The sequence below is a fragment of the Bufo bufo genome, chromosome 8 (assembly GCF_905171765.1).
Source record: "Bufo bufo chromosome 8, aBufBuf1.1, whole genome shotgun sequence".
NCBI classification, from domain to species: Eukaryota; Metazoa; Chordata; class Amphibia; order Anura; family Bufonidae; genus Bufo; species Bufo bufo.
Window position 1 is genome coordinate 5,032,289 of NC_053396.1, and position 17,159 is coordinate 5,049,447.

Consider the following 17,159-nt stretch of genomic DNA (forward strand, 5'->3'; position numbering starts at 1 on the left):
CATACTGGGAGTTGTAGTTTTGCACCAGCTAGAGAGGCACAGGCTGCAGGTGCCTGATCTCATGGTCTATCCTGTCTCTTGCAGTCCAAGCAGCCGAAGGAAGCCTTCACCTCCCAGCCGCTCTCCAGGGATCCCGGCAGTTTTGTCACAGATCTAAAGTGGAACCCTGTGGTGTCCAACATGGTGGCAGTGTGCCTCAGTGACGGCAGCATCTCTGTGTTCCAGGTCACTGACGCCGTCCTTTTGTATGCCAGTCTGCCAGCCTCACTGGGCGTGACGTGTGGTGAGTGATGATGAAAATGATCCAGAAAGCGGAGCCGTAAAAAACTCTAAAACCTGTAATGTCTTCTCTACTGCAGTGTGCTGGAGCCCGAAGGGGAAGCAACTGGCCGTGGGCAAACAGAACGGGACAGTGGTGCAGTACGTCCCGGTAAGTGCTTTATACTATACTCCAGAGCTGCACTCACTATTCTGCTGGTGGAGTCACTTTGTACATACATTACTTATCCTGTACTGATCCTGAGTTACATCCTGTGTTATACCCCAGAGCTGCACTCACTATTCTGCTGGTGCAGTCACTGTGTACATACATTACTTATCCTGTACTGATCCTGAGTTACATCCTGTATTATACTCCAGAGCTGCACTCACTATTCTGCTTGTGCAGTCACTGTGTACATACATTACTTATCCTGTACTGATCCTGAGTTACATCCTGTATTCTAATTCAGAGCTGCACTCACTATTCTGCTGGTGCAGTCACTGTGTACATACATTACTTATCCTGTACTGATCCTGAGTTACATCCTGTATTATACCCCAGAGCTGCACTCACTGTTCTTCCTCTTTCAGACCCTGGAGGAGAGGAAGGTGATCCCTTGCCCCCCGTTCTACGAGTCGGACCCAGTGAAAGGTAAGTCTGGTATCGTTCACGTTGTGTGCAGGAGGTAGGTCAGTGATGCCTCCTGTCACCAGAGCGCCCGCTGCAGAATTCTACAGACCAGAGACGTCTTACAGCTGAGGGTTTGTCACAGTTGCATGCCATGCCTGGGTAATACGTGTTGTTGTGTGTGATTTCAGTGCTGGACATCCTCTGGGTCAGCACGTACGTCTTTGCGGTGGTGTACGCGGCTGCTGATGGATCCCTGGAGACCTCCCCCCAGCTTGTCATGGTCTTAATTCCGGTGAGTCCGTCTTGCATCTCCCGCAGGGTGTCATGGTCGCCTTTATTCCGGTGATTTGTGGGGGGTGGCGCCTCCTGTGGTCGATCTGCCAATAACCGCGTTCTTCTGTGATGTAGAAAAAGGAGGACAGGAGAGGAGAACGCTTCCTGAACTTCACGGAGACCTGCTACAGCAGCTGCAACGAGCGGCAGCACCACTTCTTCATGAATTACATCGATGACTGGTACGTTGTCAACTGTACTCCCCGGGCGCCTGCCGCCCAGCCTGGCACAAAGCTGGCATCAGGAGTCCTCACTGACAAATCTCTTCCCTTCTCTTAGGAATGTTCTTCTCGGGGCATCGGCGGCTTCCATAGAAGTCAGTGTGATTGCCAGGCCGCCTGATCAGGTACGGATGTGCCGGTGCCCGCCACCCCTCCCCTGTAGGGTGCCCGTCCCTCTTCTTCAAAGAGTGCCCACACAGAGGATGGGAAGTGGGTGCAATGGTGCCTAGCTCATAAAATAGCTCCACATGTCAAGGGTGTGTATACATTTGCAACCAAATTTAATGCTACAGAGCATCAAAGAAAAAGCTCAACTTTGCAACTAGTCTTCATAAAAGAAATAAAAAAATCTCCCGTTTTGTGCACACAGCTTTTATGCATAACTACAGCCGACAAGTGCATCCTTGTAATCTGATCCTGCGGTCATGTGTCCCCCGTCCCCCCTTTCTTGGAGGAGTATAGGATTGCAGGGTTAAAGGTCAGATTACACAGATTTGTTCTTAGTCTGCATGGGAGCTGTAGACCCAAAACGGCAAATTTAACTTATTTTTTTTAATGAATTGATGTGCTGGTGCAATGAAATAATTGATTGCGGAAGTATACACGCCCAGAATAGGAAGGTTCATGCCCCCCGGGGTGATAGAGTTGCCCTTCTAGAGCCTCGTTGTGTCGCCGATCTCACCCGCTGATCTCCCTTCAGAGCCTGTGGGAGCTGTGGTTACTGGAAGACTCCAGCCGAGCGGAGCTGCCGGTGACTGATAACAGCGAGGACACGCTGCCCATGGGGGTTGTGGTCTCCTACACCAGCCAGCTGAGCGTCTTTATCAGTACGTACCTCTCGTCACATGAGCCGCGTGCAGCACGATAAGAGCCATTATGGCCGCCGACGGAACGGGGAGACCTGGAGCCTGCAGTGCTTAAAGGGTGACGTATCGCTAGGATGTCACCAGTGTCGGATCGGTGCGGGTCCCACCTCTAGGACTCGCTGTTAACTACAGAAGAGCCCCCCAGAGTGAAGGAGAGTGCACTGTACATGCGCGACCACCTCTCCATTCACTACTGTGGGAGTTATAAAAATACCCTATGGAGAGGTGACCGCGCGTTTAAGGTGCGCTCTCCTTCTCTTTGGGGGGTCTTCTGTAAATAATAGCAGGTCCTAGAGAAAAAAAAAATTGGGGTGAGGGAGGGGGTGCCTTTCACTATAGACAAACCTACCGAGGGTTACATGATGTAGGAGCAAGGTCCCAGCAGCACAGAGGATTTCAGGAGAGCAGTGTGCTGATCTTGTGGAGGTAAAAGGATGAGAGTTACATAGTGGAAGGAGCAGGGTCCCCAGCAGCACAGAGGATTTCAGGCGAGGAGTGTGCTGATCTTGGGAAGGTCACAGGATGAGAGTTACATAGTGGAAGGAGCAGGGTCCCCTGCAGCACAGAGGATTTCAGGAGAGGAGTGTGCTGATCTTGTGGAGGTCACAGGGTGAGAGTTACATAGTGGAAGGAGCAGGGTCCCCAGCAGCACAGATGATTTCAGGAGAGGAGTGGGCTGATCTTGTGGAGGTCACAGGATGAGAGTTACATATTGGAAGGAGCAGGGTCCCCAGCAGCACAGAGGATTTCAGGAGAGGGGTGTGCTGATCGTGTGGAGGTCACAAAATGAGAGTTACATAGTGGAAGGAGCAGAGTCCCCAGCAGCACAGAGGATTTCAGGCGAGGAGTGTGCTGATCTTGGGAAGGTCACAGGATGAGAGTTACATAGTGGAAGGAGCAGGGTCCCCTGCAGCACAGAGGATTTCAGGAGAGGAGTGTGCTGATCTTGTGGAGGTCACAGGGTGAGAGTTACATAGTGGAAGGAGCAGGGTCCCCAGCAGCACAGAGGATTTCAGGAGAGGGGTGTGCTGATCCTGTGGGGGTCACAGACTGGGGGTTTTGGGGGGTGGGGGTGGTTGTTGACCTGTTGACCTCCCGCTTTATCGCTTATTTCTGCTCCTTTGACGCTCTCGGTTTCTCTCGTGCAGGTGAGGAGAAGATTTTGCCCCCCACTCCGATCCTTCTGCTGCTTTCCACCGACGGGGTCCTTTGTCCCTTTCACATGATTAACTCCATCGAAGGATCAAAGTCTTTGACGGTAATACCGGAGCGAATTCCTGCGGCGGGAGAACGACTCGTTAAAGCTGCAGGTATTGGCGCTGTCTGTACTGTGAGTGAGACCATAACGGCAAAAACCTGTCCGTGTGCGTCTCCTGCGGCGGCGGCATTATGGAGGGACGCGATCACTTGACGGTCCGGTTGCAGAGGACCGCGTTAGTTTTAACACCCGTACACTGGATTTGTGTGTATCCTGGGTGACGGATCATGTGACCGCGTCTCGCCAGTGATGATTAAGGACTTTGCAGTTTTCTATTAAAACCCAGGATTTTATGTTCTGCTGTTGGCGATGGCCGTGTGGTAATATAACGTAACGTGTCCTTGTTGTGTTTGCAGCGTCCTTCTCCGCCACTCCCGGACCCGCCGTTGTTAACCCTTCTCCACTTGGTGCAGTTAGCGGCAATGCTACTAATGCATCTTTTGCTGGGCTCCCTGGAAAATCGACTGCCCCGGCCTTCGGCCTCCCGATAAATCCTCCGGCTCCTGCCTTCACCGTGCCCGCTGCTAATGTGTCTGTGAAATCTCCAGCCGCTGCCCCTGCTTTCCCACTGCCCGCTGCTACTGGCTCTACAAAACCCAGCGCGGCCGCCTTCAGCTTCTCCGCCACTCTCCACGGGAAGCCTCAGTCTACTTCTGCTTTCACCCTGTCTTCCTCCAGCCTCCCTAACAACCCTCAGACGGCTCCCTTCGGTTTCGGCATGCCTGCTAATTTTTCTTTCAACCCTCAGGACAGTTCATTTGCAGGCAGACCTCAGTCCTCGCCCGCTTTTAGTGTCCCCTCCGCCAGCCTTCCTGTACCCGCCCCATCCAGCTCTTTTTCAGCTTTGTTTGGTGCTACAGTCGGAGCCCCAAGCTTTCACAAGCCGCCAGGGGCCCCAGTGTCTTCCTTCACCTCGGAGCTGCCTGGAGGCGCTTTTGGGGCAGCAACGTCAAACTCTGAAAACTCTGGTAGTTCTACCCAAGCTGCAGAATCCGGTGCCCAACCAGCGCCGCCCTCTGTCCGGGTGAACCTGAAGGACAAGTACGTGCAACTCACCGACATTACAAAGACCTGAAAAAGCTGTTCACTGGTCACTATTACATGTTTGTATTGTGGGGTGGGGGTAGAGCTTCCTCCTAGTCAGTCCTTGACATGTCCTAGACCAGGCATGCTCAACCTGCGGCCCTCCAGCTGTTGCAAAACTACAACTCCCAGCATGCCTGAACAGCCTACAGCTATCATCGTACAGAAGGGCATTGTGGGAGTTGAAGTTTTACAACAGCTGGAGGGCCGCAGGTTGAGCATCCCTGTCCTAGACTCCCAGAAAAGCAGCTGTTGGCCCCTTCACTGCCATTCACCACCAGGGATGCAGGCATTAACCTTACCACTACCCTACACCACTAGAAAAGCAAGAATTATCCTGCAGCTACCCTACACCACCAGGGAAGTAGATGTGAACCCCCGCCACTACCCTACACCATCAGGGAAGTAGATGTGAGCCCCCCCGCCACTACCCTACACCATCAGGGAAGTAGATGTGAGCCCCCCCGCCACTACCCTACACCATCAGGGAAGTAGATGTGAACCCCCCGCCACTACCCTACACCACCAGGGAAGTAGATGTGAACCCCCCGCCACTACCCTACACCATCAGGGAAGTAGATGTGAACCCCCCGCCACTACCCTACACCATCAGGGAAGTAGATGTGAACCCCCACCACTACCCTACACCACCAGGGAAGGTAGAATTAACATATATATTCTGACCCTCTGTGTATGTTTAACTTTCTCTCTCTTTGTCGGCTCAGATTTGGTGCAGTGGACAGCGCTCAGCCTAAGCCAAGCTTCGCCCCAAGCGCTCAAGGCTTCTCCTTTGCCCCTCCAGCCAAGACCACAACCCCAACAGCTCAGGGAGGCAACGTTCCCATGTCCGCTCCATCCCAATCCACAGGGACTCACAGCAGGCCGTTTTCTGATGGTAAATCAAGCTGCTTTAGGCCTGTGTCTTGCCACCTGGAGCGCAATGTGTTAATGTATGATGGTATTTTGATGATCTCCATTATTATCCTTGCAGTCTCGCAGTCAGGACAGAGCGCTCCCCCACAACCAGCGATGGCCCAGAAGACCGCTCGGGTTTTACCAGGGGCAGCAAAGCAAGCACCGCCTCAGGTATCTCCCTCTCCTATAGGGTAAAACAAGCACCTAAATCAGTCATGGCGGCTCACTGCCCTTCCCCGGCCTGAAATGGCTGATAACAGGGGGCAATAGACTGTATTCTCCTGTCCTACAGTCATCCTCTTCCCTGAAATGGCTGATAACAGGGTCCAATAGACTGTATTCTCCTGTCCTACAGTCATCCTCTCCCCTGAAATGTCTGATAACAGAGGGCAATAGACTGTATTCTCCTGTCCTACAGTCATCCTCTCCTCTGAAATGGCTGATAACAGGGTCCAATAGACTGTATTCTCCTGTCCTACAGTCATCCTCTCCCCTGAAATGGCTGATAACAGGGAGCAATAGACTGTATTCTCCTGTCCTACAGTCATCCTCTCCCCTGAAATGGCTGATAACAGGGGGTAATAGATTGTATTCTCCTGTCCTACAGTCATCCTCTCCCCTGAAATGGCTGATAACAGGGGGCAATAGACTGTATTCTCCTGTCCTACAGTCATCCTCTCCCCTGAAATGGCTGATAACAGGGGGCAATAGACTGTATTCTCCTGTCCTACAGTCATCCTCTCCCCTGAAATGGCTGATAACAGGGGGCAATAGACTGTATTCTCCTGTCCTACAGTCATCCTCCCCCTGAAATGGCTGATAACAGGAGCAATAGACTGTATTCTCCTGTCCTACAGTCATCCTCCCCCCTGAAATGGCTGATAACAGGTAGCAATAGATTGTATTCTCCTGTCCTACAGTCATCCTCTCCCCTGAAATGTCTGATAACAGGGAGCAATAGACTGTATTCTCCTGTCCTACAGTCATCCTCTCCCCTGACATGGCTGATAACAGGGGGCAATAGACTGTATTCTCCTGTCCTAGTCATCCTCCCCCCTGAAATGGCTGATAACAGGTAGCAATAGATTGTATTCTCCTGTCCTACAGTCATCCTCTCCCCTGAAATGTCTGATAACAGGGAGCAATAGACTGTATTCTCCTGTCCTACAGTCATCCTCTCCCCTGACATGGCTGATAACAGGGGGCAATAGACTGTATTCTCCTGTCCTACAGTCATCCTCTCCCCTGAAATGGCTGATAACAGGGAGCAATAGACTGTATTCTCCTGTCCTACAGTCATCCTCCCCCCTGACATGGCTGATAACAGGGAGCAATAGATTGTATTCTCCTGTCCTACAGTCATCCTCTCCACTGAAATTGCTGATAACAGGGGGCAATAGATTGTATTCTCCTGTCCTACAGTCATCCTCTCCACTGAAATGGCTGATAACAGGGGGCAATAGACTGTATTCTCCTGTCCTACAGTCATCCTCTCCCCCCCCTGAAATGGCTGATAACAGGGGGCAATAGACTGTATTCTCCTGTCCTACAGTCATCCTCTCCCCTGAAATGGCTGATAACAGGAGGCAATAGACTGTATTCTCCTGTCCTACAGTCATCCTCTCCCCTGAAATGGCTGATAACAGGGGGCAATAGACTGTATTCTCCTGTCCTACAGTCATCCTCTCCTCTGAAATGGCTGATAACAGGGGGCAATAGACTGTATTCTCCTGTCCTACAGTCATCCTCTCCCCTGAAATGGCTGATAACAGGAGGCAATAGACTGTATTCTCCTGTCCTACAGTCATCCTCTCCTCTGAAATGGCTGATAACAGGGGGCAATAGACTGTATTCTCCTGTCCTACAGTCATCCTCTCCCCTGAAATGGCTGATAACAGGGAGCAATAGACTGTATTCTCCTGTCCTACAGTCATCCTCTCCCCTGAAATGGCTGATAACAGGGGGCAATAGACTGTATTCTCCTGTCCTACAGTCATCCTCTCCCCTGAAATGGCTGATAACAGGGGGCAATAGACTGTATTCTCCTGTCCTACAGTCATCCTCTCCCCTGAAATGGCTGATAACAGGGAGCAATAGACTGTATTCTCCTGTCCTACAGTCATCCTCTCCCCTGAAATGGCTGGTAACAGGGGTCAATAGACTGTATTCTCCTGTCCTACAGTCATCCTCTCCCCTGAAATGGCTGATAACAGGGTCCAATAGATTGTATTCTCCTGTCCTACAGTCATCCTCTCCCCTGAAATGGCTGATAACAGGGAGCAATAGACTGTATTCTCCTGTCCTACAGTCATCCTCTCCCCTGAAATGGCTGATAACAGGGAGCAATAGACTGTATTCTCCTGTCCTACAGTCATCCTCTCCCCTGAAATGTCTGATAACAGAGGGCAATAGACTGTATTCTCCTGTCCTACAGTCATCCTCTCCTCTGAAATGGCTGATAACAGGGTCCAATAGACTGTATTCTCCTGTCCTACAGTCATCCTCTCCTCTGAAATGGCTGATAACAGAGAGCAATAGACTGTATTCTCCTGTCCTACAGTCATCCTCTCCCCTGAAATGGCTGATAACAGGGTCCAATAGACTGTATTCTCCTGTCCTACAGTCATCCTCCCCCTGAAATGGCTGATAACAGGAGCAATAGACTGTATTCTCCTGTCCTACAGTCATCCTCCCCCCTGAAATGGCTGATAACAGGTAGCAATAGATTGTATTCTCCTGTCCTACAGTCATCCTCTCCCCTGAAATGTCTGATAACAGGGGGCAATAGACTGTATTCTCCTGTCCTACAGTCATCCTCTCCTCTGAAATGGCTGATAACAGGGGGCAATAGACTGTATTCTCCTGTCCTACAGTCATCCTCTCCCCTGAAATGGCTGATAACAGGGGGCAATAGACTGTATTCTCCTGTCCTACAGTCATCCTCTCCCCTGAAATGGCTGATAACAGGGAGCAATAGACTGTATTCTCCTGTCCTACAGTCATCCTCTCTCCTGAAATGGCTGATAACAGGGAGCAATAGATTGTATTCTCCTGTCCTACAGTCATCCTCTCCACTGAAATGGCTGATAACAGGGGGCAATAGACTGTATTCTCCTGTCCTACAGTCATCCTCTCCCCCCCCTGAAATGGCTGATAACAGGGGGCAATAGACTGTATTCTCCTGTCCTACAGTCATCCTCTCCCCTGAAATGGCTGATAACAGGAGGCAATAGACTGTATTCTCCTGTCCTACAGTCATCCTCTCCTCTGAAATGGCTGATAACAGGAGGCAATAGACTGTATTCTCCTGTCCTACAGTCATCCTCTCCCCTGAAATGGCTGATAACAGGGAGCAATAGATTGTATTTTCCTGTCCTACAGTCATCCTCTCCCCTGAAATGGCTGATAACAGGGGGCAATAGACTGTATTCTCCTGTCCTACAGTCATCCTCTCCCCTGAAATGGCTGATAACAGGGGGCAATAGACTGTATTCTCCTGTCCTACAGTCATCCTCTCCCCCTGAAATGGCTGATAACAGGGGGCAATAGACTGTATTCTCCTGTACTACAGTCATCCTCTCCCCTGAAATGGCTGCTAACAGGGAGCAATAGATTGTATTCTCCTGTCCTACAGTTATCCTCTCCCCTGAAATGGCTGATAACAGGGGGCAATAGACTGTATTCTCCTGTCCTACAGTCATCCTCTCCCCTGAAATGGCTGATAACAGGGGGCAATAGATTGTATTCTCCTGTCCTACAGTCATCCTCTCCCCTGAAATGGCTGATAACAGGGAGCAATAGACTGTATTCTCCTGTCCTACAGTCATCCTCTCCCCTGAAATGGCTGATAACAGGGGGCAATAGACTGTATTCTCCTGTCCTACAGTCATCCTCTCCCCTGAAATGGCTGATAACAGGGAGCAATAGACTATTCTCCTGTCCTACAGTCATCATCTCCCCTGAAATGGCTGATAACAGGGGGCAATAGACTGTATTCTCCTGTCCTACAGTCATCCTCTCCCCTGAAATGGCTGATAACAGGGGGCAATAGACTGTATTCTCCTGTCCTACAGTCATCCTCTCCCCTGAAATGGCTGATAACAGGGAGCAATAGACTGTATTCTCCTGTCCTACAGTCATCCTCTCCTCTGAAATGGCTGATAACAGGGGGCAATAGACTGTATTCTCCTGCCCTACAGTCATCCTCTCCCCTGAAATGGCTGATAACAGGGGGCAATAGACTGTATTCTCCTGTCCTACAGTCATCCTCTCTCCTGAAATGGCTTATAACAGGGAGCAATAGATTGTATTCTCCTGTCCTACAGTCATCCTCTCCTCTGAAATGGCTGATAACAGGGGGCAATAGACTGTATTCTCCTGTCCTACAGTCATCCTCTCCTCTGAAATGGCTGATAACAGGGGGCAATAGACTGTATTCTCCTGCCCTACAGTCATCCTCTCCCCTGAAATGGCTGATAACAGGGGGCAATAGACTGTATTCTCCTGTCCTACAGTCATCCTCTCCTCTGAAATGGCTGATAACAGGGGACAATAGATTGTATTCTCCTGTCCTACAGTCATCCTCTCCTCTGAAATGGCTGATAACAGGGGGCAATAGACTGTATTCTCCTGCCCTACAGTCATCCTCTCCCCTGAAATGGCTGATAACAGGGGGCAATAGACTGTATTCTCCTGTCCTACAGTCATCCTCTCCTCTGAAATGGCTGATAACAGGGGACAATAGATTGTATTCTCCTGTCCTACAGTCATCCTCTCCCCTGAAATGGCTGATAACAGGGGGCAATAGACTGTATTCTCCTGTCCTACAGTCATCCTCTCCCCTGAAATGGCTGATAACAGGGGGCAATAGACTGTATTCTCCTGTCCTACAGTCATCCTCTCCCCTGAAATGGCTGATAACGGGGCAATCACCATGTCACCATATTTTGTTTCTTGCAGCCGGTGGTTAGTGGATCGTTTGATAAATCCGTGGACAGTAAAGATCCTATTCACAATGGAATAAAAGAGGAGGCAAGTACTTTGGGCGGTGGATGGGTGAAGGTTTTCAGTGGCCTCATTTATCTAGATGTGTGTCTTTGTGGGGTCAGATTGCTCATTTTCAGAAGGAGCTGGATGACCTGAAGGCGCGGACAGCGAAGGCTTGCTTTCCCGTTGGGTCGCCGGATGAGATGAGGCAGCTGAGGACCGAGTGTGATGATCTCCATTCCTTCCTTCTGGAAATCCAGGAAACCACAAAGGTAGCAATGGACAGATGGGGGGAAGGTTGTCTCTGCACATAGAGTTAGAGGGGGTCACATCCCCTGCAGGTTTATTATTAGAATCACTTCAAATTCACACAATATAGGTTATACTATTTCCTCATATGCTTTCTGTATCTAGTTCTCACAGTTTTCAAGATCTCTGCTTGCTGTCATTCAAAAGGAGCCTTCATGGATTTCTTCCAGTAGATTAAAATCTGAGTATGTGATGGAGGCTCCAGTGCCCGTTACAAGATGCCGCTCTGCACCTGCACGGAGACAAATCTCTGCTTGAAAATCAGAGATCTTGAAAACTATGAGGAGCCGAAACAGTATATTTGAGAACTAGAAGTTAGTAGGGCTGGGATCAGAGGAGGAGGAGGTCTAATGACGGCCTGGCTCCTGCTCCAACGGCTGGGATCGGAGGAGGAGGAGGAGGGGGTCTAATGACGGCCTGGCTCCTGCTCCAACAACTGGGATCGGAGGAGGGGGTCTAATGACGGCCTGGCTCCTGCTCCAACGGCTGGGATCGGAGGGGGTCTAATGACGGCCCGGCTCATGCTCCAACGGCTGGGATCAGAGGAGGAGGAGGTCTAATGACGGCCTGGCTCCTGCTCCAACGGCTGGGATCAGAGGAGGAGGAGGTCTAATGACGGCCTGGCTCCTGCTCCAACGGCTGGGATCAGAGGAGGAGGAGGTCTAATGACGGCCTGGCTCCTGCTCCAACGGCTGGGATCAGAGGAGGAGGAGGTCTAATGATGGCCTGGCTCCTGCTCCAACGGCTGGGATCAGAGGAGGAGGAGGGGGTCTAATGACGGCCTGGCTCCTGCTCCAACGGCTGGGATCAGAGGAGGAGGAGGGGTCTAATGACGGCCTGGCTCCTGCTCCAACGGCTGGGATCAGAGGAGGAGGGGGTCTAATGACGGCCTGCCTCCTGCTCCAACGGCTGGGATCAGAGGAGGAGGGGGTCTAATGACGGCCTGGCTCCTGCTCCAACGGCTGGGATCAGAGGAGGAGGGGGTCTAATGACGGCCTGGCTCCTGCTCCAACGGCTGGGATCAGAAGAGCCTGGGATTCCAGATGTTAATCATTGCTCCCTCAGTGCATATGTGTGAGGATTCACACCTTAGTGTTGACAGCATTGTTCATCTTGGCCCCCACTGGACCCTAATTTATCTTCTTTTTTTTTTTTTTTTTCTTCTTCAGTCGCACCATGGAGATATCGGCTGTCTGAAAACCACCGTTCTGGAAGGATTGGCCAATGCTGAGAGTGCGCTAGAGCAAAAGGAGCGGTTAAGTGACCCTGTATACCGCCGTCTTTTATATAAGAAGCCCCTGGACCCCAAGAGCGAGGCCCAGATGCAGGTAAGGCTGGAGAGGGATGAGGCTCAGTGCCAGTCACCATATGGCAGGGGCCCGCACATCCACAAACCTCTTGTCCATCTTCTGCAGGAGATTCGCAGGCTCCACCAGTACGTAAGGAATGAAGTTCAAGGCGTGAGCGATGTCCTGGACCTGGAGTGGGACCGCTTCGTGGAATCCGAGAGAAAACAAAAGTACGTGGTCATCAGCCTCATATGTGAGGGTGGAGGGGGGGGGGGGGCAGTTAATGGGGTTGTGAGAGGAACAATACCAACAAATACATGTGCTCTAAGCTTAAGGGGTTTTCTAGAAGTTCAATGCTGATGAATTATCCTCAGGTAGGTCATCAACAATATCAGATTGGCGGGGGCACGACTCCCAGCAGATCACCTGCTGACATCACCCTCTTCCTAGGCCAGCGACATCACGTTCACAGCTCAGCCTCATTCTAGTGAATGGGCCCGATGTGACATACTAAGCACAGCCACTGTCCAATGGAAGGCGCTATGCTTGGTATGATATGAGGAGGCCGTGGCGATCATGGAGCGTGCAGTGGTGCCCGGAGTCAGATCCCCACCAATCACATATACTGATGATCCATCCTGAGGACAGGCCGTCAATGTGCACCTCCTTCACAGTCCCTGCACAGCTGGATTCCAGTGCATGGGCCATGCTACAGTTCCTGCCATGAATGTGCTATACTGGTGCTGCACCTCTTCAGGGTCCCACCAGATATAGCGGCAGCACCACTGTAAGATGGGCTCACCCCTTTAACAGTTGGTTCCCAGGACTACCCTGAGGTAAGCGCATCATCTGAAGGTCTTCCTGGCCTTTGCTGACTGTGCCCCCCCTCCTGTGCTCTGGTGTTAATAGGGGATATGCCGTATCGGACCGCGAGACGCTGTTTAATACCCTGGCCAATAACCGGGAGATCATCAACCAGCAGCGGCAGCGTCTGAACCAGCTGATGGACAGTCTGTACCACCTGCGTCTCTACAACTGCACCTCGAAGTGGAAAGTGACGAGCGACGAATCCTCCTACTGCAGGTGAGAGGAGCCACGAGCCGCAGCGAGACCTCAGCCCGCTCCCCGGAAATGGCCTTTGTGCTGATGTTGTCGCTGCTTTTTTATTTTTTATTTTTACAGCCACGATGTGGAGATAGAAAGCCTACAGGACACTCTGTCAAAGACCATGATAGATACCACGATCAAGCTGGCTCCGAAGCTACCACGTAAGCACAAATCCGCGATGTGGGAGACATGGGGGTCATTTATTGCGAAATATACACCACTTTTTTTTGTTTATTTAAGGGAGCGTGGCGTGGGTGGGAAATAAGGCGGGCCAGCCGTTCTGTCTCATTTACCATTTTCTACGTCAGTTTATGGCGTGGAAAATGGTCTTAAACTATGCCAGCAAGGAAGCTGGCGTAGTTTAAACCATGTCGGAACCAAGCGCCAAAGTTCTGTAGAGGCTGGCACATCAGGGTTAGTAAGACCACCCTATAAATCCCGCTGGGTGTATCATGTGATCCCTCCCTGACTGGAAATGGGAGTTTAATGGTATCACATGACCCTTCCCAGAGCAGCTGATGGATGAAGTGGTCATGTGATTAATCATGTGACTTCTCAGATTTGTAATGTGCTTTATTCTCAGCCCCCTCATTTCGCCATATGGAGGGGCTCTACAGAGGGGATCATTGTTCCCACCAGTATGGGGTATGGTACTGGTGGGTTTATTTCAGTAGGTCTGTCATAACTAACATGCACGATAAACCATTTAAAATGTTTGGACAGAATAAAAAAAAAAACATGGCTGCTTTCTTCCAAGAACAGAGCCAAATCTCTCCGCTGGTTGTGTGTGGTATTGCAGCTGAGTCCTATTCACATCAGTAGGGCCAAGCTGCAGTACAGGACACAGCCTATAGACGTGGGTGGCGCTGTTACTGGAAGAAAACGGCCATTTATTTCTAACACCGGACAATCCCTTCAAGGGGCTTCTCTCACATCAGCAAATGGCATTCATCATGTAGACACCGTTAATACAAACCACTTACTAATGTATTGGGATTCTCCATATTGCCTCCTTTGCTGGCCTAGTTCATGTTTCCATCACGTTATACACGGCTCATATCCATGGTCATGACCACCCTGCAATCCAGCAGCGGTGGTCATGCTTGCACAGTTTATGAAAAAGCCCTGTCCTATGCGTCCTCCCACTGTCCTGGCCACCAGCGAGAATGGCACCTTTTCCTATAGTGTGCAAGCACGACCACCGCTTCTGGATTACAGGGTGGTCGTAACACCTGGAAACGAGCCGTGTATAATGTGATGGAAAAATGAGTCAAGGCAATATGGAGAATCTGTGAAGGTTCTCACTTATCCAGGTCATGGTATATCTGTAAAGAATAAATCAAGGCAACTGGACTTACTGTAGATTTCTTGAAAACGTTTCACTCGTTCTTCCAACGAGCTTTCTCAATTCTGAGTGACTGTACAAGAATTCTCTGGGAATAAATATGTAACTGAATCAACATCTGGTAATTATACCCAGCATGGGGTCAGAGGTCATTATACCCAGCATGGGGTCAAAGGTGTTGATTCCATTATCCTAATTGGAGTCAGTAGGTGATAATGACCTCCCAGAAAGAGAGAAAGAGGTGTCAAGACAGCATTGTATGTGGCAGACAATAGATGTCTAACCCCCCGTCTCTATTCAAGCTTGGCTTCTCCATTTTTACGTAGATGGCCTCCTTCACACCTCGTTTGTACCAATCTGCCTCCTTATCCAAAACACGTACTTGACTGTCTTCAAAGGTGTGACCCGTTTCTTTTAGATGTAAGTACACGGCTGAATCTTGACCAGAGGTTTTGCCTCTTCTATGCGGAGCCATACGCTGATGTGGTTGTTGTTTCGCCGATATACAGTTCTGAGCATTCCTCATTGCACTGGACTGCGTACACAATGTTGTCCATCTTGTGTTTAGGCGTTGGGTCTTTGGGGTGAACCAGTTGTTGCCTCAGTGTGTTTCTGGGTTTAAAGCAGACAATGCCTACATCAGCGTATGGCTCGGCATAGAAGGAGCCAAAACCTCTGGTCAAGATTCAGCCGTGTACTTACATCTAAAAGAAACAGGTCACACCTTTTGAAGACAGTCAAGTACGTGTTTTGGATAAGGAGGCCGATTGGTACAAACGAGGTGTGAAGGAGGCCATCTACGTAAAAATGGAGAAGCCAAGCTTGAATAGAGGCGGGGGGTTAGACATCTATTGTCTGCCACATACAATGCTGTCTTGACACCTCTTTCTGGGAGGTCATTATCACCTACTGACTCCAATTAGGATAATGGAATCAACACCTTTGACCCCATGCTGGGTATAATGACCTCTGACCCCATGCTGGGTATAATGACCTCTGACCCCATGCTGGGTATAATTCCCAGATGTTGTTTCAGTTACATATTTATTCCCAGAGAATTCTTGTACAGTCACTCAGAATTGAGAAAGCTCGTTGGAAGAACGAGTGAAACGGTTTCAAGAAATCTACAGTAAGTCCAGTTGCCTTGATTTATTCTTTACAGATATAATATGGAGAATCGTTCTAAATAAGGAAGGGCCTTGGAATATGTGCATTTACTTTATAAATGCCATTTGCTGAAGTCAGACAACCCCTTTAAATTGCACTTTGCCAGTCATAATGGTTCTGAGTGCCCTGAACAATAAAATGCACATTTTTGTGTTAAAGGCATTGTCCAGGATTAGAAAAACATGGCTCCCCCCCGCCTTGTCTGTAGGTTGTGCCAGGTATTACAGCTCTATCGACATGCATGAGCTGCAATACTACATACAACCTGTGGAGAGGTGTGGCGCTGTTTTTGGAAGAAAGCAGCCATGTTTTTTTTATTTTTATTTTTTTCTAATCTTGGACACCCCTTTTAGTGGAAGCAGTGACGCATTGACCTTTACTAACATTTCTTCTGTTTTTGCAGCCAAGTTATCTCCGGTGAAGCAGAATCAACTTAGAAATTTCCTCACTAAGCGGAAGGTCCCGCCGGTTAGATCGCTCGCTCCAGGTACATAGCATTAGTCAGTGATTACCATGGCCGGGCCTGGGATTCATTCCGTCCTGTGTAACCTCTGGGGATAGATCAGTAATACTTGCATTTGTCCCATCCGGTTGGGGAACGCCATCCTGTTAGTGTCCTATTTTATTTTCTCCGTATTTCAGCCAACCTCTGCCGCTCCTCCTTCTTGAACCCAAGTTTCATAGAAGATCTGGACGACGTTAGTTCTTCATCTTCCCTGTCAGAAGCGGCAGATACTCAGGGGGGACTGTCAGAGCCACAGCATGAGCCAGTAAGACAGGAGACTCCACCGCCGGAGCCCTCCCCTGTGCGAGCCGTGCGTCACGCCCCTGTTACACGCACAGTCTCCCTGCAGCCAGGATTTGCGACACCGGCTTCTCTGCTTGGAAAGGTTCAGCCGAGCTCTGGACCCTTCACCAGCACTCGTACGTTTTTGGTAAAGTAAACGCTGGTCTGTTAATAGTGCAATGTGGAAAGTTAACGCATGCTCCTCTCCATCCAGCTATGGTATCTGTGTCTTCAATGAGTGTCATCCCGCAAGGAGCCGACAGCACAATGCTGGCCACCAAGACCGTGAAGCACGGCGCGCCGACCGTCCCTGCAACACAAGCAGCCGCCGCCGCCGCCATGAGGAGGCAGCAGGTGACCGGCCTGGCGCCAGGTACCCTGAACCATCCCTTTAAATATTCACATGTCGCTCCGGCTTTATTGCTGATCAGCGTATGTCACCTTGCTTTTTCCTGCAGCCGCACTCACTGAATCCACCTTGCAAACTGTACCCAAAGTAGTGAATGTGAAAGAACTGAAAGGGAATGGGCCCGGACCGAACATTCAATTAGTCATGGCGTAAGTAACAATGACCATTCCTGCCTCCAGGTGGCAGCACAAC

At 50.2% G+C, this 17,159-nt stretch overlaps 1 protein-coding gene across 2 annotated transcripts in view; it reads left to right on the forward strand.

Annotated features, from left to right (window-relative positions):
• Positions 1 to 17,159, forward strand: part of NUP214 (nucleoporin 214) — a 34,751-nt gene that overhangs the window by 4,585 nt on the left and 13,007 nt on the right. For both annotated transcript variants that reach the window (XM_040442085.1, XM_040442084.1), the window contains exons 4-24: positions 85 to 283; positions 360 to 430; positions 853 to 913; positions 1,081 to 1,184; positions 1,301 to 1,407; positions 1,505 to 1,571; positions 2,147 to 2,273; positions 3,461 to 3,622; positions 3,927 to 4,611; positions 5,379 to 5,548; positions 5,645 to 5,739; positions 10,528 to 10,599; positions 10,677 to 10,826; positions 12,033 to 12,191; positions 12,279 to 12,382; positions 13,062 to 13,235; positions 13,335 to 13,420; positions 16,175 to 16,258; positions 16,414 to 16,695; positions 16,773 to 16,931; positions 17,017 to 17,116. In XM_040442085.1, coding sequence (XP_040298019.1) covers positions 85 to 283; positions 360 to 430; positions 853 to 913; positions 1,081 to 1,184; positions 1,301 to 1,407; positions 1,505 to 1,571; positions 2,147 to 2,273; positions 3,461 to 3,622; positions 3,927 to 4,611; positions 5,379 to 5,548; positions 5,645 to 5,739; positions 10,528 to 10,599; positions 10,677 to 10,826; positions 12,033 to 12,191; positions 12,279 to 12,382; positions 13,062 to 13,235; positions 13,335 to 13,420; positions 16,175 to 16,258; positions 16,414 to 16,695; positions 16,773 to 16,931; positions 17,017 to 17,116 — 3,218 coding nt within the window. The remainder of the gene's footprint in view (positions 1 to 84; positions 284 to 359; positions 431 to 852; positions 914 to 1,080; positions 1,185 to 1,300; positions 1,408 to 1,504; positions 1,572 to 2,146; positions 2,274 to 3,460; positions 3,623 to 3,926; positions 4,612 to 5,378; positions 5,549 to 5,644; positions 5,740 to 10,527; positions 10,600 to 10,676; positions 10,827 to 12,032; positions 12,192 to 12,278; positions 12,383 to 13,061; positions 13,236 to 13,334; positions 13,421 to 16,174; positions 16,259 to 16,413; positions 16,696 to 16,772; positions 16,932 to 17,016; positions 17,117 to 17,159) is intronic.